Here is a 27866-nt window from a genome sequence, read left to right as displayed (position 1 = left end):
CCATTCTCTGAACTGTTCTATTTCTACAATGTTCCACCTTAGTTACACATAAATCTTCCACTCCATCTTCTTAGTCATGCAAAAATATTCCACTCTATCTCTTAAGTTACGCACATACCTTTCATTCCCTCTCCCTAATTACGGATATATCTTTCGCTCCATTTATTTAGTTACACGCAAATCTCTCACTCTACATACTTAGTAATGCATAAATTTCCCCCCTCCATCTCCTTAGTTACGCACAAGTTCTCGTCTCCAGTTCACCACTCGAGCCATCCATCTGGCTAATCAAACGTGGTCCACCCTCCCTCACTATTCCCATCCATCGTTGTGTCTTCTGGTCTGTTGTTGTTTATTATGGTGTTGTTGTTGTTTGTGGTGGCAGATGCTGTGCCGGTGGGCTGTGTGGCTGTGGCTTGGGTGTCACTTCTGGCTGCCTGGGTGTCGGTTTTGGCGGGATTGTTCACTGTCAGTTTCTGGAAGTCCTTTGAGAAGTCTCCAAGTAGATCCTTCTGTGAGAGTCTGGGTGGACGTTGTGGTGTCGTGGCAGTAGGTGGGGGATGAGATGACCTTACTGTAGCGGAGGGTGAGGCCTGAGATGACCTTACTGCATTGGCGGTATTAGTAGGAGGGTTACTAGAGACGGCACTGCTCCGTGATGGGACAAAAGGAGGCTCAAACTGAACATATGGCCCTGCAGATCTGGCCGTATCATTTCCTGAGCCCAGCAGCTTACTAGCAAAGGCGGCAGCCGCATTCCCAGCTCTTGTTGTGGTAGGCAAGGAGCCGGGTGGTTGGTGTTGCGTGTACATTGGATTCTGACAGCCAACTGGAGCACCTAAATTGGTCTGCAGGGTGGAGAATGGTCTGAATGGGCCTGGAATGCTTTGTGGGTGAGGGGGAGTCGCACAGGGGAGACCTGTAGTGTTGATCGGGGCATCACGGATATCTGAGCGCTGAGATGGGGCAGTGGAGGGCAGGCGGGGGGCACTCAGGGACGTGGATAGGGTATAGTCCCCCGTACCTACACCTGTGGATCATCATCATCATCATTCTTAATTTTGCTAAACAATGATACTCCTTTCTAACCCTATCACTCGCTAAACTTTCATCATCGCCATCATCATCTCAACCCTAAATCCCTTCTACGAGACAGGTTGAGGTAGGGTCCACAAATAAAGAAAAAGAAATCACACAAACAGAACCATCACACAGCATGGCCAGTGATATAAACCATAACAATCATTCACACATCATCAAAGCCTCTGAAATCCTGGCTCCACCTCACAAGCACAAAGATAATATCACCCTAAACTCTGTATGGCCTATGTGACTCACCCTAAACTCTGTATGGCAACTAGTGAAATAAATAGGGATGACACCCACACCCACAATCAATACCTATTTTGCTATGAATCACCCAATTACAACTGTATTATATAAAGACTCATTAATATCAACTGTACAAATAATCATAAATACTGTATAAATAATCATCAATAAACTGTATATAAAATCATCAATTAACTTAATAAAAATAAATGTAATTACGGGAAAAATATTATGTAAAATATTCACAAGGTAAAAAAATTATGTAAAACATTCAGAGGCATATACAATACAACATTTGAGTGTTTAAAAGAAAAGACAAAAATGAAATGGATCATTATGACTACAAAATATATACAAGAATAAAGGACCACATTCAGACTCAACATACATACAAATTTCTTTTTATTTTCTCTAAATGATGAGGAAAATGTCAACTCTTCTCAAGCATCAATTTTTCATGATGTCAGCCTATACTAACCTTCTTAATTACAACCTCTGCATCTTACTTAATTCTTGTTACCTCCATAACATCATTCAGATTGGGCTGGACTTTTAGTAGTGAAGGGCCTGGCGAAGAATATTTTACCATACAGTTTATAATGTCTCTCCTAAACCGAATAAAATCATGTGGTAACAGGAGTGATGGAAAACACATCATCACACTGAATGAATTACAGTAAGTCATGGACTTCAGCTCTCAAAAGTTTTGAAGTCAGCTGTAAAACCTTGTGAACATGCAGCTTCAACACGTTCCTTGGCTTTAAAATGACACCCTGGACCCTTCAGTCCTTCATTCTGGGTATCCATGATGATTTAATCGTCAGCTGAGGAAAAATTCAGTTCTTAATGGGCTGATGGTGGCCTGTGTTCAAACTGTTTCTCTACTACTGGTGTTGCCACTGCTCTCTCAGTGTTATGGTGTTACCTGGCAGGGTGGGGGCGGACTTGGCGGCGGCTGTAGCTGTGGGGATCCCCGGGGGTGGGTGGCTGGGCCGGGCCAGGGGCGGGGCGGACGAGGGGGACGGGGGGACCTTATGGGATGAGGTCGAGGGGGGGAGCCTAGAGGATGAAGGTGGGGTGGAGGGGATTCTAGAGGACGAGGCAGAGGTCGAGAGAGGAAACTTAGAAGACGGGGGAGAGGTAGGGGGTATCTTAGAGGATGAAGCAGAGGAGGAGAGGGAGAGCTTAGCGGCCGAGGACAAAGTGGAGGGAAGTCTGGACGTGGAGGCGGAGGTGGAGAGAGGGAACCTGGTGGGGGGTGCTGGGGGGAGGTCTTTGGAGAGGAGGGGGTCAAAGATCTCGTCTTGGGGTGACTCGAGGAAGATCAGGTCCTGGGTTGACCCGTCCTGTGGGGCCGGGGTGGAAGGTCAGAGCACCATAACGTAAATATATATACACCATTTCCAATAATCATACAGAAATAATAATACAGAAATAAATACAGTAATAAACAGTGTAAGCCAGACATAAAAATAATGCAAGATACAAACACAAGGACCCCCATCATGACTTACCCCTGGAAATGCGAAAATAATTCTCCCCAAATTTTAGGTAGTTCAGAAATTCATCTTTAAAAAAAAAAAAAAAAAGTAATTTGCTTTATTTCACCTCATAAAAAATAAAATAAAATAAAAAAACTGCAGTAATTAGGAATGCATATTTTACTGCAATATTTACATCTAACTAGTTGTCTGATGATGACTAGCTTTCACAAGTCAGTAAACATACTTTTCTTTTGCTTTAAGCCTTCTATCTATCCCTGTTATCAATATCTACCACATCTATCTTAAATATGCAAAATTACAAGATGTTAATAGAAGGAAAAAGTGTGATCACCAATGACTGATTATTCCCTATCTATCTACAGCCCAACACCCTAATCCCGCAATGGGTGGCCGCAGACAAAATGCCTCCAAGTCGCTCTGTCACCCACCATTTGACTGATTATTCAAACAACCAAATGTTTTAGTGCCAAATGTATCATATGTGAATACCAGCTACTAATTTTTATATGTTCCTAAGTACTGTACAAGTTCCAATTCTTTATATTTACTGTATTCTTACTGTTAGATTTCTATATAAAAAATACATTGTAAGCTGGGTGTTTAAAACTTACATCACAGGAGTTGTAATGGGTTAAAAGAAATAACTTGTACAACTTCCATATGCTACCCAATTTCTCCATAATCTGCTAACCGTATCAAAAGTATGTATGAGTGTTGCATCATCTTTAATTTACCCAACCCTCTGACACACACACAAATGGGGGTCCTGGTGCAGAGTGACAAAATTATAATCAGTGAAAAAAAGCATGTCCGGTGATGAACAAAACAACTGAAACAAAAATACACAGGCAATCCACAATCAAACTCTCAGATTTATCCACCATACATTAATCAGATTTGGGAAGGTCTCTTGGCTCAGATTTCTCTCCCTTTGTTTCTTACTTCACATAGCTCAGTGTCAGAATGTGAAAAAGGTATGACTCTACATCCTTTCCATTTTTTGTGGCTATCATCATATTCAAGTACTAGACTGTGTTTATATTAACCAAAACTGCCATCTCTATATCCTGAATGCTGTGTTGTTAAATGCATAGGCACCAGAATATGATGCTAGTCACAAAGAAGTGTTATAGAAAGGATGCACAGCTGTAGTACTACCGCTTTCTGCTAATGTGCTGCATGAATTAAGCTTGCAAAAGAACGAAAATGGGAGTACTGTTTATTGCTTCATCTCAGCATTCAAGAAGGAGAAATGTCAATTTTAGGCCAAGATGAAGGAGAGATGTCAATTTTAGGCCAAGTTAAAGAAAGAAAATTACATGAAACATTATCATCCGTTCCCATACTGCCCCATAAGGAGTGTAGAATGATTGTGCTGTTTTTTCCAAACATTCAAATTAACAAATTAACATAAATGAACTTACACTGAGGACTGCCTGGATAAAAAATTAATCAATGAAAAATTATGACATAAAGGCCAATATTTGCAGGGGCTTCAAAGGCTCCCTTAAAGTCTCCTTTCTTGTGACTATTTTGCATATGACACCTTACTATTCTCTTGCATGTTGCCTGCAGCCCTTCAATATCAATACACTCTGCATTACGTGCAATCAAGCTGACTTATTTTGCTCATTACATCTTATTACTCTCTTGCACGTTATTTACAATTCTTTAACTCTGACATGACTTGCATAAATAATAGACAGCAGAATCTTAACACTCTATAGATCAAGTGGCCAATTAAATATTTCATTCTAGCTAATGTCAAACTTTTTCTTCAGCTGAGGGACAACTATTAAAAAAGTCATCTTACAGTAAATAAATTAATAAACAAATAAATGAAGAAAGAGATATCCAGGAGCCTCCCAAACCCAAGAGAATAATGTACAGTCAGGTTCAAAAGTTGTGCTGGAGAGTCTGTAATGGAGGAAGTACAGCGAGGATCAAAAGCTGTGTTAGCATGTCGGTGATGGTAGAAGTTACATACTTCCATTACCACTGACACCAACTTTTGACCTCAACTGTATTTTAAATAACTGTCCCCAAACGCAACCCCATCCCCAGTTTTAGAGAGAAATGTTCAGGGAAGATATAGAGATACTCCTAAAATAAATAAATGAATAAATAAATAAATAAAATAAAAACCTGTGGTGGCCATCCTCTGGTTATGCCACTGCCTCCATCTGACACAAATTCTGATCCTGACCATGGAATCCAGGGAACACAGAGCACAGTGCAGCGTTACAGCTTCTCCAATACGTTACATTAATTATCACATTCACTTACTCATTCTCATCACCACAAAAACGTAAAAAATTATAATGTTACTTTACGGCAATTAAGATCTGGTTATGACATCAAGCCTGGCAATTTCACTAAATATTTCTCATTTTATTCTTGTTACTGGAAGGCAATTTTATGCAGCTTTAAGGAGACATCACAGCAACAGGGTTATTGCTCACTACAAGAGACAACCTCCTAAATTGTTTTGAAGTTCTGTTGAAGTAACCAGAATAAAATAACGTGACTTCCTCATAGAAGACAGATCAGTAATACTTACTGCAGATAATACTATGGTGAGACATTTATACCATTATCACCACAACAAATTCTTAAAATATTATGGAAGCTTAAATTGTTATGACCTACAAAATACTGTTCTTGCAAAATACTAAATATGAAATTTACAGAAGATTAAATTGAAAGAAGACTAAATTACATTACTCCTTTACAAATGCACTAAAGTATTAGTGAAAGAAGACTAAGCTATGTTACTCCTATATAAATGGACTAGTTATTACTGAGCTAATTCCGTCATCACATAGTTACAAACAAAAACCACTTCCATTCAGTGACATCTTCATACAGGCTTATTCTTGCTACCACCAATCCATTTTACTTGACTAAGGGAAGACCAATTGGACTGCAGGAGGTGGAAGCATCTCTAGTACCCCCTACTTAGCTCAATAACAGCGCTGGAGTGGGATGCCTTCATGTGGTGGCACTGATATGACCTGGCCGTGGAGTGAATTGGTTGTATAAATGTCCTACCATCCCCTCCCTAACCCTCCAAAAGGATGGTAAATTGCAGAGGAAGGGGAATTTCAGCCTGTTTGTTTCAGCAGGGAACTCCACTGCCCAGTCAAATCAATGCCACCACATGAAGGCATCCCTCTAACACCATCTGACAGTAACAAGAATATAATATCAAGACGTCACTGCATTGAGGAGGTAACACGGAATGTCATCGTTTCATGCAATACTGTATAAACAACTACGAGCGTGTGTGTGTGTGTGTGTGTGTGTGTGTCTGTGATCAAGTGTACATGCACTGCTGTGTATACTCCACTGTGTTTGTGTGTGTGTGCATGTTTTATCTGCTTGACCTTCTTTGTTGTGTATGTGTATGTGTGTGTCTGTGCTTTATCTGCTTTGACTTTGTGTGTGTGTGTGTGTGTGTGTGTGTGTGTGTGTGTGTGTGTGTGTGTGTGTGTGTGTGTGTGTGTGTGTGTGTGTGTGTGTGTGTGTGCAATAAACATACTGTACATACACATGTACACACTGTACTAAACTTATAAGCTCAAGACAATTATGCTAATGGAAGTAAGTTACAGTAAATGCAAAAATACTAATGTATACTTTACCTGTTTTCTGCACACACACACACACACACACACACACACACACACACACACACACACACACACACACACACACACACATGCGCATAAAGAAAGGCAATATTGTTTATGGTTCACAAATGGCAAACACCAAGACCATCAAAATGCAATGTGTTAAAACAACTGAGTATCAGGAAGGAACGTGTGTGTGTGTGTGTGTGTGTGTGTGTGTGTGTGTGTGTGTGTGTGTGTGTGTGTGTGTGTGTGTGTGTGTGTGTGTGTGTGGAATGTACTGAAAATACTCTAAAGATTCACTAACCATTATCAGGTACAAAATAAAAATGGCCAATGCATAAAAAAAAAAAAAAATAGAAATGATCTCAAAAAACACTTCTGTAAAAAAAGGGAATGGCTGAATAAACTAAATACAGTAAGTGCAAAAATATACACTTGAGAAATCCACTGAAAAAAAGGGACACATTAAAATCAAAATAATACAAAATATAAAAAAAATGCAAAAATCACAAAAGCTCCATCACATCCATCGCCAAAAAATAAACACACACACACACCAAAACATTTATATCACATTAAAGCCACATCTAAAAAATTGCCACGGAATATACAAAATATACATACACAACTATATGTCTATTGATTTATTCCCATCTCTCTAGTTCACCAACTATAAAAGTGTGACCCCTTAAAAAAAATCCATGACACTACACCAGCTGGCCAGGCGAGCGAGACACAGAAAACAAGAGAAAAATTCAGGCACACCGACTCTAAAAAATGTGACCCCTTCAAAAGAAAAAAATCAATCCATGGCACTACACCAGCTAGCCAGGCGATCAAGAGCAGGAAAAAGAACAATGGAGAAAAATTCAGGCATTGGAAAAATACGCCAGGCATCCATTTCTACCCTTAGCTTTTACCTCCTCCTCCGAACCTGGGTAAGGGCCGGAATGGGGGCCGGAGAGAGGGCTGGGGGTCCTCCTGCGCTGACCCGTGGCTTGAGGGGGCGGGGGGAGGGGGCTGAGGCAAGGGGCGGGCTGTGAGGAGAGCGGGGACTGATGCGAGTTAGACCGGGATGAGGCAGGAAAGGGGTCACATGGCTTGGTGTAGGGGGGCAGGGAGGAGCTTGGCTGTGAAGCAAGGGGGTCCTGTGGGCGGGAATAGAGAGGAGGGGAGGTGCTGAGGGCATTGTCTGGCAGAGGAGGGGGAGAGGGGGAAGCTAGCACAGCAGGGAGACTCATGGTCATGATATCTGTGGGTTCGGTAGGTGTGGAGAAGAAGAGAAAGTTCCCAGCATACCCAGGCTTGGATGACGATACATAAGGCGAAGCACAAGCGGAGGAAAAGTACGAGGAAAAGGAATGTGAAGCAAAGGAGGTTGAGGATGGGGTGTGGGGGAAGAGAGAAGGGTTAGCCTGGGGTATTGGGACTGGGGAGCACATAACCGGCTCATCAAGAGTCTCCGAGGCCTCGATTCCGGAGACCGACTGCAAGACATCCTCCTGCGACCTAGTTAGTTTGGAGTAAAAATAGCCTGAGGTGTCTGGCTTGGGGGAAAACTTAGACAAGGAAGCAGAGAATGCCTGACTTGCACCGTACTTGGGGAGATCAGGGAATGGGGATGGGAGCTGCGGCTTTGGCAGCAGCTGTGGTTTTGGCGGAAGCTGATCTAGCTTTTTATGTTGCCGAGAATACTGGGTTGGTTTTGATGTAGCTTTCTGGCTTGCTTGTGGTCTGGGTAATGAGTGTTGTTGGTAGGGTTTGGAATGTTCCTGACTTTGATTTGAAAAATCTGATGGAGGATGTTGAGTCTGTGGTCTTGTTCTGTGTTTGTGTGGTAATGTCTGTGATTTGTGTAATCTGGGAGGTGGCTGGCTGTTATTCTGGAGATCTGTTGGAGGTCTAGGTGCCTCTCGTCTGTGCTCCTGTGATCTAGGGTGCTGTGGGGGTTTGGGCAGGTGTGGGGGTTGTGGTGCAGGGTGGGATTTGACAGGCCTGTGTGTGGGATGCCGAAGCGTGGAGGAGCCAGAATTGGAGGTGTGGGAGTCATGCTTGCGTGGGTGGCGAGGGAGTGAAGCCGATCTGTGAGGTGGCAGTTGCTGTGATGGTGGGTGCTGTGGGGGCTGCGGTGCTCTGCGAGGGTGGGACAAGGTGGCCGACTGGTAGGATTTGGTGGGCTGGCTTGACGACCAATCACCCGAGGAGAAATGTGGGCGCCCTGAGGAGGCATTTGATTGGCTAGATGAGGGGTAGTTTGGTCGTTCATAAGGAGGATTGGAATGATTTGATATGGCACTGGAATGATCTGAAGATGATCTATTACGACTAGCCGAGGGATATGTCGGTTTTTCATACGAGGGGAGATTAACATGATCGGAGGAGGACCGGCCACGATTGTAGGAGGGGTAATTTGGCTTCTCATAGGACGGGACGCTATTGTGGTCTGAGGAGGATCGTGAATGGCCTGATGTGGGGTACTGGGGTCGCTGGTAGGACGGAAGGGCATGTTCATTTAAATTAGACGTGGGAAGGGAGGAACGCTGGTGGTGTGAGCGACCGGTGGGAGGGAGGGAGGAGTTAGCAGTGGGAGGAGGAGGAGTAGGACGTGGAGGGACAGAGCGAGAGGTGGAGGAAGGGTTCAACTCAGAGCGGTGTGAACGTGCTTGTGTCGTGCCTGCTGAAGAAGCCGTCTGCTGCTGCTGTTGCTGTTGCTGTCTGCCGCTGCCTCTGGACCTAGGCGTGGTGACGTAGCCTCGCGCGAAGGTGGAGGTGTGAGAGGAAGAGGAGGAGGAGGAGGCGGCTTTGGAGGAAGATTTACGGGACCGGGTGGAGGACGGGGGCCGCTGGGAGGAAAAGGAACTGTCTCCCTCCCCCCAGGACTCAATGGGGTCATGGGGGTCGGACAGTTTGGGGGAGCGGAAATGTCGGACCTTGGTATCAGCGTTGGTGGTAGAGGAGTCAAAACCACCACTACCACTTTTCCTCTTAGTGGTGGTAGTGGTAGTGACATCATTGCTACCAACACTTCCAAAATCATTATCATCATCAAATGTGACTGGGAAATGGTAGCCAAAGGAAGCCATGATAGGAGGCGGGAGCTCTATGTCAAGGGAGAGGTCTATGAGGGGGAGGGAGGTGAGGGAGGCGCTCAGCTGCTGCATTGTGGGAAGGAAGAAGAAACAAATGACAGTCTTAGTGTAAACAGAAGGCGGCCATCTTGCCTACATCTATGCTAGTACAAGGTCACATGTGGACAGTACTAAACAGAATGCATTTCAGCAGGCCTTCAATATATGCATTTTTTTTTTTAAATGTCCAATTCTGTTACTCAATCCATAATATTATACTGATCCACTGCCATCAATAAAACTTATCTGCCGGTTCCCCGAAATGTTTAACTCCAATCATATGAAAATCTATAATATTTTGGAATTCTTCTTGACTTGTAACCACACATGTGACTCCAGAGTAACTTTTCAATTTACATAACCAAACAAATATGACACAAGGCTTCTGGTAAATACAAAAAATAAACACGTCAAAGATTATTAAACTACAGGTAATTCAAGAATCCCACATGAAAGAAATAATTATGGCTGTAAACTGAGGAAATAATACCTATACTGAGTAAATTGGGGAAAGCTTCTGATTACCTGCAACATGATAAACCTTCAAAGTCACAGCATCAAAAGCTAGCACTGATTTACAGTTCCATCAATGAATTCAAAATATGATTTAAAAAGTCATTACCTTGTTTAACAGAGAAAATTTATGCTAAACCACCACCAGAGAAATATTGTTCTACTACTTCCAACCACTGATATACTTTACCGTACAGAAATATTCTACCTTAAAACTGTTCCGGTATTCCCGCCATTCCATTATTCCATCAGACCTACAAGTCCGAAACTGTAAATGAGGGAATTAAAAAAGTTCTCTTCATATACATAACTGTTTTCCAAAATGCTTAACATCTCTGGATCCTTGGCACAGCTCTTACAACAACAGAAGTACATGTTTCTGTATACTGTACACACCAGCTGAGTATTTATAGAATGTTGCCTGAAAACATTTCATCAGTTATTTTGTGCACAGATCTAAGTATTCCTGAAAGGCCTAATTATATCTTTTTTAAATAAAAGTGCCAATTTCCATTGAAATATAAAAAAAATATTTTTGGAATAATGGCAGTCTTAAGTAATTTGCATATGACTTTTTTTTTTTTAATTAAAGTAAAGCTGAATGTCTTCAGTTTAGCACACTAACCACATGTGACCCTAAAATAAAGAGTTTAACCACAAATGACTAATTACTAATGTCAAATCACTCAGTTCCAGGGAGGCATGAAAGACATCACTATAGTATCTGTCTGCTGTCAACAAAATAATATTGTATCATTACTATATACTCACACAGCTTTACATTCTTAAATACAGCATATGATGAATTTTAAATAATATGCAGTACATGTTATTTCCTTAATTCCCTACATTACGATTATTATTGTTATTATATATATATATTTTTTTTTACTTTATTCTGACTGATCTAAGTTTTTTTTTTCAATTTAGGAAAGGCCTGTCTGACTCATGGGGGCACCCATATACAGTACAGTATCGCATTTTACCCTGCCACTCAATGCTCTAAGTCCTGCTAAAAAATTGCATTCTAGCATTGTCCAAACAACTTTTTTGACCTAAGGGGAAGTCATAAAGGTGTAAAACTATATTAGCAAATCATTGAACAGATAGATAAATAAATACATAAATAAACAAAGACCTCCATCTGAATTTCTTTTACTAATATTACGATGCATACCACAACACTTGGAAAAACTGCTGCTCAAATCCAGTTTATGGATCCTAGTGGTAATGATACAGATATATATTTTGTTGAGATGACTTTGAGGTTTTACTCTGTGTATGTACAAGCTTCCAGATACACACAAAAGCCCTCATGAATGTAGACACACAGCAACGTACACAGGATACCCCTCCCTGGGAACGTGAGATTTGGTGGCAACACAAAAAAAAGCAGCACTGACAAAAAGGTTATCTAGAATCAGCATCATATAATCAAGTCCTATGGCTGTAGTCTTGTGGTCTTAGGAGGCTCATCAATACATCTTCCTTGATTTTATGGTTCGTTTATTACACCTTACTAGTTATCTTATACCGTACATTATTTTCTGTATACAGAATATATTTTCACAGAGACAGTGTGTTTAAGAAACATACTGTACTGCAAAAACTTTCCTTATTATATGGAAGCAACCAGCTATGCGTTTCTCAGAAAGATTTAAAGAATGAGTCTCTGTCGTCAGATTTATTTTTTGAGGAAAGACAATAAGAGTAAAACCCCTCCATGTCTTTCACTCTTTCAGCAAAATTAAACTCTAGTTACTGAAGGAATACTGTCACAGCTAATACACATGTCTGATGGAATGATGTTGACAGAAAAGTGCAAAAACCTCATATATCTTCTTACAAAAGCAAATCTAAGTATTGTAATTACAAAGAATTGATCGTAAACGTCTTTCAGAATCCCATCTGTGAATTATGTACCTACTAACCATGGTATAGTGTTCACTCCTGGACGCCGTATGATGTCTTTGTTCGTTTATTTTGCTTCTACCAGACCATTACCTTTAACTTAAAAACAGCTACTTGCAAATGATGGGATTTAAATTGTTGTATATCTAACCCCTCCATTCAAAAAGCCTATTGTAAACTACTGTAATTTGAATTTTCAGATGGCAAAAATAAATTAAATAATGCCCACAAACATCAAACCATGAATGTGCCATCAGCAGAAGTAAACAGAGGAGGAAGACATGGTAAGGAGCCTCCTAATGCCACAAGACTGTCCCTTATTATCCATACACCAGCTCTTCCTATTTGATTATATGATATATTACACAACGTCTGGCCTGAAATTCACACACTTTCCATCAGCTCCTTGTTGTAAGTTTTGTTTTGACAGGAAGGATAAAGAAAGCAGGATGTAGAGTCTTCCCTTGTCTCTTGTCCTTACTGCAAAAATAAATACAGGTATATACAGTACAAACTCTCAAATCAGATATGCTTAGTTCCAAAGGCTTTACAGAAAATGGAGTATTTTGAAAAGTGAAATAACAATATTAACTATGAGAAAATTAGGCAAGAGAACAGTCTAGTGTACAAGTGAACAGTAAATAAAATCAAGTACTGTACCTTGCATTAGTGATTTTTCATCTGTTCTTATATATGTCTACAATGGAACTTTCTCTTCGAATATGCACTGACTGTGTAAGGACGTGTGGTATCAATGCCTCTCTGTAGCATGAAGAAATATTTTGAAAGTAGTGGTTTCTGGAAATTGAAAGTTTGGATTTGGGAGTTATGTACAATATTTCTCTACTTACAACACGGAACTGACATTAAGCAAGTCAGTGAATCCAGGCCAAGAATCATATGACTTCCTGACAAAGCCGCAACTGACAACTTCACATTAAATATACAAAATTCACCTCATGGAGCTATTGGTATTTAGGACATTTAACAGGAGCTCTGCCAGTAATCTACAAATCAGGTAATATACAGAATAATTTGAAGGGGAAACAAAACAATCACCATCACTGTCATCACTATAATCATAACCCAGACCAAAATTCTCACCAATGCTGTGGATAAGATGTGGATACTACCAAACAACTTTAATTTACAAGTGATCATTTAGTGTTTGATTATCCACAGAATAGTAAATCAATCACGTATACAGAGCCAATGTAAGGTCTATGGATAATGGGAGCTCTATTGGCAGCTGCACAACTTTACACAGACAAAATAACATAAGCTCTGAAATATTAAGTTAGCATTATGATGTTGCTTTGATAAATTACGCTTGGGACAAAATAACGGAAGCCCTGAAACATAAATACTGTACAACATTACAACAATATATTATAAACACCAAACACAATGTAAAGGTAACTGGCAGTCTATAATTACCCCCTTCACAAAATGGAGGCCTGAGACTAAGCTGTTATAGTCAATAAAAGAGAGAGAGAGAGAGAGAGAGAATAAGATGAATCATAACTAACACATACTTGTCACCTAATCAATGTTGTTTTACTAAAAGGACTGAACTGAATGGATGATATAAATAATGTGATGCAAATGCCAGTCTGCACCACCTCTTTTTTTAACCTTACTTGACAAGGGAACGATGATTAAGAGTAAATAAAGTGGGAAGTAATGAAATAAAATACACAGTGGATGGTATAGCCTGTGGGATGTACATTAGTTGAACATCTGAAAGTGTGAATGATGAGTGAATGCCAGAACAGCCTATTTCACAAGGTACATTTTGTTTATACTGTTTATCAAGTATCTCATTTGTCATATTTCTAATTCCTATCCAACCAAATTACTATAGAAAACTTTATCTATCAAGAGCCAGCTGCCATAATCCCATATGGGGTGGCCATTTGTATTTGAGTTAAGCAACAGCTATTACTAAATAAATAATAATAAACACTACTACTACTACTACTCCTAATAATAATAATCCTGTATCATCATCATCCCCATCCCCACACTGATGACCAACAAAGAGACAAGGCAATGGTGAGTACTTAAGTCAAAAGGTTAACTACTAGCATATTACAGAAAAGAAAAAAAAATGCTATACTGTTCCGCCCCTTGGACACTGTAAAGGCCCAAGGTACAGTTGAAAATCCTCTGCCATTATTAAGTCCTGTCTTCCATAATTCTCGTGCCTTCCAAAACAACAGACAGTATCCTTCCTGCTCATACTTCATATTGCTGTCACATAAAAACAGTTCATGTAACAACTTCCATTGCCACAGCCAGAAGGAGCGGCAACAAACTTATGCTTAAGACTGCAAAAGGCTTGTGTGGTTCAAAACATTGCAGGGAAGATGACCATCCTTTTTTTTATTCATTTATTCTTTTTTAATGTAAGGAAGAAGGAACCAAAGGCCAGGATCCCACAAACCATTCCTTCCAAGAAAAAAACAAAAACAATCCTACTCCCCTTGGTGGCAACACATATTAAAAAACTTTCCATAAACTCTCGGGAATCAAACCTATAAATGTGAGAAGGTCAATACTCCAACTCAGGTGATCAGCCACTAGACCATCATGGATCCTACTGCTGTGCACTCAAAATTTAATCGCCTCATCTTTGGGTCAGTAACATCATCACACAAAATATTCAGTACGATTCTCAAATTAGTTTTTTGTTATCAACTGAACAGATAAAGATAGAGATAAACTGACACACGTATACTGACAGACACAGACAGATAAACAATAGTACACAGACAGATACAGAGACAGAGAATGGACAGATTCACACAGACTGACAGGCAGACAGACAGAGACAGACACAGTCACACACACATACAAAGAGGAGATACAGACAGCCACACACACATATACAGAGGAGACAGCTACACACACAGAGGGGAAACACAGATCACCACACATACCAAGAAAGATATGGACAGACAGTCAGTCAGTTAAAGAAAAAATATATATATAGATAAAGTAAAACAGACTGACAGTTACAGACATGAAAACAGATATACCAACAAACAGAGATGGACAGACATATAAACAAGGGTGCAAACAACTTCTGTCCACCTTCCTTTCAATTCACTACGGCATTTCCAAAATTGTTTCATTTACTAGTCAGGCACTGTTGCATTCGTTATACAAATTGTCCAGCATATATTTACATCCATTCTCATTACTAAACAATTCATCTGCAAGACAATTAAAGATTCATGGTAGAATGTGCAATAATACAAGGAATTCTGCAATTTTAAGTCAATACCTATCTACTAACTACTTCCACTACCACAATATCTCTTTATTTCATTCTTGGTGCTGTTCTTGTTGTTGTTGTTGTGGTCCCAGGTTCATCTGGAAGCGAACCCAGTCAACTGGAGGCTGAAGCTGCTCTCCCACAGTTTACCATCCTTCATTTGAAAGGTATGGGAAAGATAAGGGACATACGCACAACCAGGAAGTACAGTTGCCCAATTATACAGATGCCACCAAGTGCAAGAGTCCCTTACCAGTCTCTTCATTTCTTGCCACCACTAGATAATATTATTCAACTTACAATGAACATCTGGTAGTGAAGGGTTAGAAATGACCTCCATCAACCCCTACAGTACCAGGATTTACATTCATTATTATTGCTGCCAAATGATCTATTCAGGTGAGGAAAGACTTCTGCAACTGAAAGGGTTAGCATGAATTTCCATTAACACCTTCAGCACCAGGACATGTTTGTTTTCTATTCATGTTACTGCCACATGATTACACTCAACTCAGGAGACCTATGGTAGTGAAAGAGTTAAAACATCACCACTTGGCCACTCAGGCAACTCAGTTTTCATTTTCATTTACATCACCTTTATTCACTTGCAAAACCATTCCATCTATTCTAGTTTATCAATGGGATTCGTCACATCTGTGGCAAATAGCAATATCTTATAAATCTGCTGGCTAAAGCAATGGCATAATTGTAGATTCAAACCCTTCAGTATGGTTTTTTTTCTAAGATTATCTTGCTACTGACAAACATTTATTTGCCTATAGTGTCAAACAAAATGTTTGAAAGTAATGTATTTTGGTAACAAAACAGAAGACCTACAGCCACAAACAAGAGAAGAGATGAACAGTTTATACGTCTGACTGGTAGCTGAAGGCTGACAACTTGCAAAACTTGCTCCTTCCAAAGAAAGAATATCAAGAGAAAGATAAATTCAAGATTCTGTCATTACAAGATGCTGGGACACGCTTAAAAGACTGGAGGTCACAGGCAGTGGGAATGACAGGCAGAAGAAGGCAGTTCCAGACTAGACCAGTTACATACATGGAAGACTGAGAACTGGTTAGCTCTTCCATGAAAGAGGTGGACAGAAAAAGGATGAGTATGTGTAGGAAGATGGATGCTGTGTGCCTGCTGTAACTGAGCAGCAATGAGGGCAGACACCACAGAAGAATAGTGATTGGAACAGTAACAGCAGGTGAGGGGGAGAGAAAGATGCAACACTGAAAATGATAGAGAGGATGAAGGAATGCAGTGAGAGTGAGACGGTTGACTGACATTCAGATACATTGTCCTTGATGAGCTGCATTTTCTGACGCTGTTTTGATATATTAATTTCACAGCAAATTATGAAAAAACTTTTAAGTTATTTCTACTGTCACCCATAAAGTAGATCAGCCAGTGTCCCCCAAGTTACAGCATCGTTGTTAAAGAAAATGCTGTGAAATTTTGGAACACATCCCTAACTAATTTTAAGAAATGACTAAGTGGTGTTGTTGTAAGAGGAGGACATTTGGTTATTTGTGAGAAGTGAGTTCAATTGTTTATGACTGACACCTGGATCAGCAAGTAAGCTGGAATTTAAACACTTTATAAACATGAGATAGATAGATAGACAGAAAGACACAGATATAGATGGATACATGGAAAGATAGACAGATACAGATAGACAGACAGATGAAAGAAATCCCTCATAATCAAGAGTTAGGCCCAGATTCTTGTCAGGTAAGGAAGCTCCCTAACACCTTTTCCTAAGTGATTTATGTTGTTTATTACACCTTGCTCTCCTCTTCTGTATCACATAAATCCTTCCAATATCACCACACTCTATATAAATAACATACAAAAGAATATTAACCATCCATATCCAAAAATAAACTGTTCGAGAAGAGGCATTTGAGATCTTCCTTAACCAATATGGACTTAGGCATCCTGTAACCACCTGTATCACAAAGAAGTCAGTACATATCTATTCCTCCTACTGTCTGGTGATTTTATTCAGAGATAATCCTCATACTGAAGGGATGAAAGCAAAGCAGGAATTATTTATACGCTTAAATTTATACCCTGGACCCTGACTCAAACTTAAAATCAATCCCTTTGTAACCAATGGACGTATGTTTAGGAGACAGGTCTGGGGCTGCACACAGAAGGCCAACAATACGAATGAGGATATTAGCCACTGAAAAAAATGTCTGTCCATCCACGCACTCCACTAAGTTATGGACCATTCCCACAATAATCGCTTAAGTTTATGATGTCCATTTCTTACTAATTAATATCATGGCTCCCTTTTGTCCATCCATCCATTATTAGAATACGAGCCACTGAGAAAAATGTCCGTTCATCCACACACTGCACTAAGTTATGGACCACTTCCACAATAACTGAGTTTATGATTTCCACATCCTTCTTACTAATCAACTGTGTCTCCCTTTTGTCCATCCATCCATCAGTTATGAAATCCTGCACTGTCCCCTACGAAGCATAGGCAAAGGTAACCAGTTACTCACCTCTGGCCAGCATTATGTGAGCGATGAACCCCAGTCAGTGCTTGTAATAAAGCTCTGGCAGTCCACAGCTGATCAGAATGCCTAAACCTATTAAACCACCAGGGTTCTTATGCTGAGTATAATGGTTACCACCCCATGCACTAAACCATTCTTATGACAAAACAAATCCTGGTTACAACATGGGGTTGTTAATTAGTTCCCTATGTCTCACTAAAAAATAAACATACAAAATCATCATTAAACATTAAAAAAGATTGTAAGTTTCCTGTCTCCTTATTTCCTGCAAAAATAAGTCTGGTTACAACTAGGATCTGATTATAAGTTTATTTGTGAATCAGGTTCCTGGGCAATAAGAAGCCAATCTCAACATGTACACTTATATCATCAGCAGAATAAGCACAGCAAATTCTTGGATGTTGCTAGTTGGTAATTCATCTGTACTATTTCCGGATCTATTTTATCTTGAGACAGTTTATTAACCCTCTCACCACCCACTGAACCTGGGGATGTCCTTTTCAGCCTTGCCTTCTGCTGATGGCTTTATTCAACTGAGGACAAACTTTATGAACTGGAGTGGTTGCATATAGCATCAATAAACCCCCCTGATATAGTAGGCCTTTCCCAAGTTAAATATAATAATCCAGCAGCAGCAAGAATGAACTAACAAAGGACGTCAACCTGATTCATGTGGTCAGGGCAGACTTACACCCAATGTTTTTATGCATCTGAGAGCAATCCACATGGTAGAAAGATAATAAACTGTCTCCATTAACCCTTTTGCTGCTTGGATGCATTTAGGTGTTTGACTCAGGCTACATAAGATCATATTACGCACCTGAGAGAAACACCTTGGCAGTCACAAGGCTGTATTCCCATGAGTTTTGGAGTCTACCCAGATCCTCTTCCTCAGCGAACAATTTTGCACATAACACATTAATATTCCCTTAAATGTTATATTGTATCTTTTAACTGATGTACATACTTTGCTTGAATAACATGTAAGTGAATATCAACCCCTTCACTATGATACTGTATTTATCTTATTCTTCCTAAACCCAGACAATCTTATTCAGTTTTGGTGGGACTCAGAACTGGAGGAGTTAGATCCAGCCTTCATTAATCCTTTTGTTACTAAATGATTGTCATATGTTGAATGATATCATCTGGTGGTAGTATGAATAAGATAGCAAAATACATCATCAGACTGAAGGGGGTTAGTGTCATATGCAGAATAACCTGATAAAGAAGAGGTGTTAGGGCACTTGGGAACCACCTAAACTCACAAGGATGCAGCCCCAAAGGGTTAACAGCAATACTGTATGCACGTATGTTTGGCAGTTGGCCAAAAAAAAAAGGCAGATAATAGCAGTAGCGGCATTTATGTATATATATGTATACTGTTAACTGGCTGAGGGTGGAGACACTGGTTGCACTTGAGACTGCATAATGAACAACACACTGGACAACTTGTACCTCTGGTGCTTCTGCCAAATACCAATCTGTAGCAATTAATGTTAAATCTTTTGTGATTTGTATGGCAGACCAATCTCATACAAGTGTGACTGTATGTACAGTACTGTAGTACATGGATAACACATGCCTAACTTGGGCAGGGAGTTCTACACATATCAAGGCCTTGTTTTATGGGTCTTGAAGGGCAAATGATCACTGGAAAATTATGGGTGAGGAAGGCTTTTGCAGTGTGAGGTGAGAAGTGCATTGGACAATTATTGCTGAAATGGCTGTGTTTGGCTGTTTGCAAATGAAAATCTGTACATTTCAGCAAGAGAATCTGGACAGGGTAAAAATGGTTGAAAAACAGGAAAAAAAAAATACAACTGCACCCTCTTAAATGTCTGCCATTGAGTGGGTTCAACCTCAGACCAAGGGCACGGGCAGACGTACACGCTACTGATACTACTAATGGGTGCTCCAGAACAGCCAAGATATGTATTTTAAACCAGACATAGAAATAAAAATATGTAAGCATGTTAAATGTTTACAAAGGTTCAGTTGGTGACAGATGTACTAAAATCATGAAAGTTGTCCCAGCACTGTTTACTATGTGGTCCAAAGTGCCACTATTTTATCCTTGGCACATCACTTAAGGCCCGTCCAGACGATCGAGCAATGCCCGCGGGCACAAGCGAGCAGTTTGCCTGTTGACGGGCTCACCGCTTGTGCCCGCGGGCAAATGCGTAAATTGCCACGGGCAATTTACGCATTTGCCCGCGGGCACAAGCGGTGAGCCCGTCAACAGGCAAACTGCTCGCTTGTGCCCGCGGGCATTGCTCGATCGTCTGGACGGGACTTTAGTCTAGGCAGTAAAATATCTTGTTTTATTATCTACTTATTTACCTATTCAAGGAATCAACTGATTTCATCTGCCTACCTACAAGTACACATCTAACCTATATCCACTTATCTATGCAAAGTACATAAGTTACTTCTGTCTACTTAACCCATACCTCACTGACACCTTTCCTCCATCCAGGAAATTCACCTGCCTAAGACAAAAGAGTCTCTGGGCTGCTCTACCTTTACAAACTTCCCTTACTTTCCTATCTATTTTCCCTACAAAGCTGTCATATTCCTTTCTCCCACGTCACTGAAGGTTTCCACTTGCAACACCATCAGTCATCTCACTTTCCAACACATTCCACTCCTCTCAGTTGATTTTTCAAACCCACGCTATACTAAAATCTTACACTAAGTCCACAAAATAAATGAAGGATACTTTCCAATATACAATGACATTCTTCACACAATTAGTATTTTAAATCATTTCAGTTGCAACATTGATTAAAAAATTTTCTGATATCTATTTTGTAGAAAACACCACAACAACCATATATTGTTGCTGTGGAGGTCCCAGGCTATCTAGATATAAACCTGATGGACTGCAGACTGAAGCTGCCTTTTTCCAGCAGTCCACCACACCCCTTTCAGAGGACAGTGAGGCAGCTGAGGGACATTTGTAAGATCATGCAACAGAAGTGCTCAGCTTTATTGGTGCCACAATGTGAGTGCATCCCATTCATGCATACAGTATATGAGCTACTTATACTGAGGTATTACTGTACTGTGCCCTGCCAACACTTAGTACTCTACAGTACCTAAATTAGTGTATAATACCTGGTACACTAAGATAATGCCTCAGATCAGCTGGTGTGTCAGGATAAGGACAGTCTGAACCAACCTGCCCCTCCCTCAGACAATTTACTGTACAGGTATAATTTATGCAGCGTCTGCGTTTGAGCTTTAAGTGCGGCAAATACCACGTTGGGGGACTCACCCCGCGGTACACACTGCCATGAAACATCCACGACTCGGCCGGCAGCGAAATGGTCAGTTTTAGCGGCCTAATGTGGCGTTCCGGACGTGTGGGTTGGGGTGACTCCAAGTACTGCCACAACGCAAAGAATCACACATGATAATTTAATCATCAGTATTAGCATCAGAACTCTGTTTCCCACTCATGTACAGGGTAAACATAATCAGAATGGACAAGAAATCAGCAGTGATGCAAAATAATGGGAATATACAATAAATGATAGTAAATCCTCACTTAACAGCACAGATGTACACCAAGTACTAATGTCAGGTAAAAATGGTTTTCAGCCAGGATAATGTTCAAGCAACAGCATTAGCTTCAGAAATGTACAAAACATATTTAATGCTGGAGGTAAGTCTGGCATGACTGGAAAAAATCTGTTAAGCACTGAATGTTAACAAAACAAAACAAATAATATATATATATATAAAGCTGGTCAGAGTTGTATCAATCCTTTTTCTTCAGGGAACAACTGGACAGAATACTACTGAACACTGGCATGTTATGTGAAAACTATTTATACACTGGTTAATGGCTTTTTAGTGAAAAGCATGTTATATGAAACCATGTTACATGAGGAATTACTATATGGGTACAGCATGTGGTGAAGCAACTGAACAGGACTCCCAAAAATAAAAATAAAATTTGAATTGACAAAATCAACTGACAACATTATTAAATTTCATCTGATGTAAAACAATGGAAAAACCCAATGCACATAAAATCATGGGTGAAGCACACATAATGAAAAGCTTAAACAAAAACAAAGAAAATCAGGTCTGTGATAAGCAAATTGATGTAAAACAACTAGTAATCAGCCTGGTGGTGATCAAAATATCAATGGTAATGAAAAGAAAAAGTATGGCATAGATATGAGTACTTAATAAACTCTGTGGTAATGGAACCATGGGAGGAAATAATGATAAAATAAAAATCAAGAAGCATTATGGTAAAGCATAGCAGAATTTTGTGAAATAAGGGAGAGTAAGGTTTCAGAGTAAAGTACAATAAATAAATTAAAAGAATGATGAACTGAGGCACTAGTTACCTCAAGGGAAAATGGAAGCCCCTTGAAATAGTTATCATCACCATCATCATCAGTGGCACCTGTCATCATCACCATCATCATCTTTGTCATCATCATCACCTCCAGTGTCTTGCACCTTCTTGAGAACCTCCAACAAGGGATGGCTATGACAGTACTGTCCTGCCTCCACGGTACTGTACTTAGTCCTCATATTCTTCTGTCACTCTCTCAAACACTCCTCTTCCTCTTCCTCTCTCCCCACTATACTCATCAGAATGACATCTTCCTGTTTTTTCCTGCTACCACTGGACAATTTTATTCAGAACACAGGAGACCTTCAGTAAGGAAAGGGTTAACCTTTGCCGAGCCCCACACCTCACACAAGGCACGATGAAGGTCTGCATGGGTCAAACTGCATGTCTCATATGAGGTACAATTTATACTGGTTATACCAGACAATGGCTCAGGAGAGTCAAACTACCTTACAAAGAATCTGCCTGGCAGAGGTTAATACTACTTTCGTCCCCCTTCACTAAACGGTCTCCTTAAAGCCAAATAAAATCGTCTGAAGGCAGCAGGAACTAATCACAGTTGTCAAAACACTACACATTTCTAGCAACTCAAGCTGCATACACAACTAATTAGGCCAGTCTCTAATTACCAAACTTATACCCATGAATCCACTGACAGATTTGCCACTTTATTCTTGCTACTCAGATGATTTTATTCAGCTGACTCTTTTTTTCTTTCTTTCACTGGAGGGGTTAGCAACAGCCTTGCATAACTCCTTCCCTATTAGAAACTTTTCATACTCTCAATTCACCTTGAGATGGCAAGAATAAAATGCAATAATACATCACTGGACTCAAGGGGCAAAACCTCCCACAAACCTTGTATATTGGTCTAAAAAAAAAAAACACTCCCAGCCTTAGACACTCCTCCAATTACCATTTTCCAGGCGTTTACAACTGGATTTCTGCACTGGCTTTGGATAGACATTCTGAAATAAGCTGCATCTCTGACTTTTCATGAAGGTTTAAGAAATTTATCAAACCATGACCGCTTAAAAATATACATCGCCATCATCATCATCGTCATTATTATCATCATCATCATCATTATTATTATCATCATCATCATCATCATTATCATCATCATCATTATTATCATCATCATCATCCGGACCCCTTTTCCCACTTAACAATATCAAGCCTTCCTCTTAACCAAGGACTAAGATTAACTGCTGGTGGTTGTGATGGCTGGTGAGATATAGGAAATTATACAGTATGTCCCTACTTATGAATGTTTATGAAATACATTCCTGATTCTGGAAAAAATAATAATATAAAAAAAAATACTAACCTTCTTTGCTGCCAACTGTGGAATTTATGAAAAATGTCTATGAATCGGCACTATATATTTCTACTCACACAGGCTCATAAAACGTACTGTAAAATAATATAAAAATAATAATAATAATAATAAACATCACTCTTAATGTGGACTAACCTTCTTTGCGGCCAGCTGTGATGAATTATCGGTGTTGTCCTGGTGGGCAGCCATGACAGTGTTGGTGGAGCCTGACGCTGACTGTGACCCAATGCTGTGCTTCAGACTGCTGTTGCTGCTGCTGGTGTCACTGCTCTGAAGACTGTCATCCTCATCCTGTGCACCATCACCACCATAAGCATCACCATCATCAATCACTAACACTATCGTCATCATCATTATTCACCACTAACGGTCATCACCATCATAAAGAACACTAATTACAGCCTGACTGATGGATGGATGGCCACTCACCTCCTCTTCCTCCTCATGTTCCTCCTCTCCATCCTGGCCCAGTTTGGCTCGGAGAATTTCCTCCATCTCACCTGTTACAAAATTACAGTTTACACACTGTGATGTCAATTAAAATATGGTTCTGAATACCATCATCATCATCATCATCACTCACCCATAAGGTTGAAGGTCTGAGGTAACATGTGTACCAGTACTTGGGCTATCTGCTGAGCCACATGATAGTGACCTTACCTAACTTAACCTAACCCAACCTAACCTAACTTAACCTAACCCAACCTAACCTAACTTAACCTAACCTAACCTAACCTAACCATACCAATCACAAAAAACATAATCAACCCACCACAACCTCACAAAAACTGGACACTGTGAAGTCTAATTTTAATCTTTTCCCCCTGGGGGTAGGGGGTTTCAAGAATACTCCCCAGTATCCCTGCTTGTCGTACGAGGCTACAAAAAGGGTTGGTGATGGGTTAGTGCCCCACCCCGTAAAAAGAACTAACTAAAAAAGCAAATAAAGCGCCTCGGACCCGGACGGACCATACGTTGACGACTAAGGAACGGACAAAGGACATTCTGAGAGTAGGAACGTGGAATGTGAGAGGAGTGAATGATGAAGTGAAAGAGAGAGAGATTGTCCAGGTGCTTGAGGATGCAAAAGTGGATATATGTGGATTGACTGAAACTAAATGGAAAGGTGAAAGGATGAGAGAATGGGAATACGGTGTAGGTATATGTGCGGGAGTCAGTGAGAATGAGAGGGCAAGAGAGGGAGTATGTCTGATGATAAGCAAGAAGTGGAAGGAGAATATAAGAGAGTATGGAACAGTGGGTGCAAGGATTGTATGGGTGAGGATGAAAGTAGGTCTACAAGCATGGGCGATTGTATGTGTGTATGCTCCAACAGAGGATCGAGTGGCAAGAGTGAAAGATGAGTTTTGGGCGAGAGTAGAAGCATGTATGGACAAGTTTGAGAGGAGCGAGAGAGTGCTGTTGATTGGAGACATGAATGGCAAAGTCGGGAATGTACGAGTGGATGGAGTGGTTGGTCAGTGGGGTGTGCCAGCAGAAGTAGATGGGAATGGTAGTGCTTTGGTGGACATCTGTGCTGGTAAGGGGTTGGCAATAGCCAACACCTACTTTCGTCATAAGATGATCCACCGGTATACATGGAGAGTAATGAGGAGGATGGATGTGGTGAACTTCTAGAACGAAAGGCAGTGATAGACTACGTGTGTGTGGATGAGCGAATGAGAAGACAAGTGTTGGATGCAAGGGTGTGGAGAGGGTGGGGGAATGGAGTCTCGGACCATCACTTAGTGATGGCCAAGGTAGAGCTGCAAAGAAAGTGGTTGAGGAGGCGAAGGGGAAGCGGAGGCAACAGCTCCTGTGAGAAGTGTGGAGAAATTGCAAGATAGTGAGAAGAGGACAGAGTATAAGAGCATAGTGGAAGAAAGATTGGGAAGGTATGAGCTAGAGCAGATGGAAGGGGTGGAAGAAGACGTATGTAAGATATTCACGGAAGAGATAAGCGCAGCGTGTGAGGTGGTTTGTGGAGTGAGGAGGAGATGCAAGGGGTGTGCAAGGGACAGCATGGTGGAATGATGAGGTGAAACGAGCTGTGGAACAAAAGAATAAGGCATATGGTGAATGGTTGGCCGTAGTAGAGGTAGGGGAGAAGATGAGAGAGAGAAGAGAGAGGTATATGTGAGCAGGAGAAGGGAGGTTAAGAGACTGGTGAAGGAGAGTAAGAAGAAAGTGGATGAAGAGTTTGGGAGGAATCTGAGTGTGAAATGGAGGGAGAGTAAGAAATTGTTTTGGAAGGAGGTAAAGAAAGTAAGGATGTGTGAAAGGGGAAATAGTAGGGGAGTGAAAGATAGGAATAATAGATTGTTGGTAGAGAAGAGAGAGAAATTGAGGAGATGGAAGGAGCACTTTGAGGATTTGTTGAATGTAGAGAGTGAGAGCAGTGTGAGTATAAGTGGTTGGGGAATGGCTGGGAGAAGAAGAGATGAGAGGAGGGAGGAAGAGATCAGTAGGTCGGAAGTAGTGGAAGCGATGAAGAAGATTAAGCTGGGAAAGGCCCCAGGAATTGATGGAGTATGTGGTGAAATGCTTAGGTATGGGGGTGAGATTGTTGTGGAGTGGATATGGAAGTTGTGTAGATTGGCTTGGGAAGAGGGAAGGGTTCCAGAGGACTGAAAAGGGGGTATAATTGTTCCTCTGTACAAAGGAAAAGGGGAGAGAGAAGTATGTGGTAACCATAGGGGTATTTGCCTTCTTAGTGTGACTGGTAAAATATATGGTAGAATACTCATTGATAGGGTTAGGCATATGACAGAGGAGCTAGTTGGAGAAGAACAAGGGGGATTTAGGATGGGGAAAAGGGTGTGTAGATCAGATATTTGTTCTAAGATGTTTAGTGGAGAAGTATCTAGAGAAGGGAAGGAAAGTGTACGCTGCCTTCATGGACTTGGAGAAAGCTTATGACAGAATAGATAGGAAAGGTATGTGGAAGGTATTAAGAATATATGGAGTGGAGGGGAAATTGTTGAGTGCTGTGAAGAGTATGTACGAGGGAGCTAGGGCTACGGTGCGAGTGGATGGTGAGCTGAGTGAGTTCTTTGATCTCAATGTGGGACTGAAACAGGGGTGTGTAATGTCTCCATGGCTGTTTAATATATATATGGATGGGGTCGTAAAGGAGGTACAAGGTAGGGCAGTGGATGTGGGGGTGGCCCTAACGAATGAGGGTGAGATTTGGAAGCTTCCGGTGTTGCTGTTTGCTGATGATACAGTATTGTTGAGTGAAGATGAATGGGAGTTGCAAGGTTTGGTGAATGAATTTGGGACAGTGTGTAGGAGGAGGAAGCTGAAAGTTAATGTAAACAAAAGTAAAGTTATGGTGTTTGAGAGGAATGAAGTCACAGAGTGTGCAGTGAGGTTGGATGGTGAGGATATGGAGAATGTGAGTGCATTCAAGTACTTGGGTAGTGTGATGAGTAAGGATGGAACTTTGGGGGATGAAGTGCGTGAAAGGGTACAGCAGGGAAGGAAGGTTGTAGGCATGCTGAAAGCAGTGATGAGAAATAGGGAAGTGAGTATGGAAGTTAAGAAGTCTCTGCATGATGGTATTGTGATCCCTACCCTGACGTATGGAAGCGAGGCGTGGACCTTGCAAGAGGGGAACAAGTCAAGAGTGAGAGCAGTGGAAATGAGTTACTTGAGAGGAGCATGTGGAGTGACATGGAGGGACAGGTTGACGAATGAAGAAGTGAAGGAACGTTGTGGGGTAGATGTGGATGTGGTTGAAAAGATTAGGAGAAATACACTGAGGTGGTTTGGACATGTGGAGAGGATGGAGAGTGAAAGACTGACTAAGAGGGTGTATGTGGGTGAGGTGGAGGGAGGGAGAGGGAGGGGTAGACCGAGGATGAGGTGGAGGGATGGAGTTGAGAGGTATATGAGGGAGGGGGGGGTGAGTTGGGGGGAGGGGAGTCAAATGGTGGGTGACAGAGTGACTTGGAGGCGTTTTGTCTGCGGCCACCCTTTGCGGGATTAGGGCGTCGGGCTATAGATAGATAGATAGATAGACCATCATCATCATCACCATTATATACCACCACCACCACCACCATCATCACCACAAGTACTCACCCATTAGGTCAATGCTCTGAGGTGATGGAGTACTGAGACTGTCCGTTGAGCCAGGGGACATCAGGCCACCTCCCGTCCCAGTCTCAATCAACTCATACTTACGCGGCCTACAATGCAAGAGAGGCAGGATTATATATAGACCTTTTACCTTAGCTTGGCACAGAATTCTGTCCCTTCACAGTACAGTATATTTCACATAACCTAGTGGCAGAA

General features: G+C 41.0%; 1 protein-coding gene across 1 annotated transcript in view; it reads right to left on the bottom strand.

Annotated features, from left to right (window-relative positions):
• Window positions 1-211: 211 nt before the first annotated feature.
• The window catches only part of LOC145401734 (uncharacterized), a 52752-nt gene continuing 25097 nt past the window's right edge, over window positions 212-27866 (bottom strand). Inside the window, 12 exon segments of the mRNA XM_080273915.1 lie at window positions 212-593; window positions 666-1030; window positions 2258-2539; window positions 2542-2588; window positions 2590-2678; window positions 7393-7796; window positions 7884-8958; window positions 9136-9402; window positions 9496-9627; window positions 23703-23837; window positions 23967-24067; window positions 27654-27760. Of these exon segments, the coding sequence (XP_080130041.1) occupies window positions 285-593; window positions 666-1030; window positions 2258-2539; window positions 2542-2588; window positions 2590-2678; window positions 7393-7796; window positions 7884-8958; window positions 9136-9402; window positions 9496-9627; window positions 23703-23837; window positions 23967-24067; window positions 27654-27760 (3313 nt within the window). The 3' untranslated portion in view covers window positions 212-284.

Source organism: Coenobita brevimanus, chromosome 56, assembly GCF_032717465.1.
Source record: "Coenobita brevimanus isolate Jiangsu-jjx chromosome 56, ASM3271746v2, whole genome shotgun sequence".
Lineage (NCBI taxonomy): Eukaryota > Metazoa > Arthropoda > Malacostraca > Decapoda > Coenobitidae > Coenobita > Coenobita brevimanus.
The sequence above is the reverse complement of the archived record's forward strand: the minus strand, read 5'-3'. Positions and strand labels throughout refer to the sequence as shown.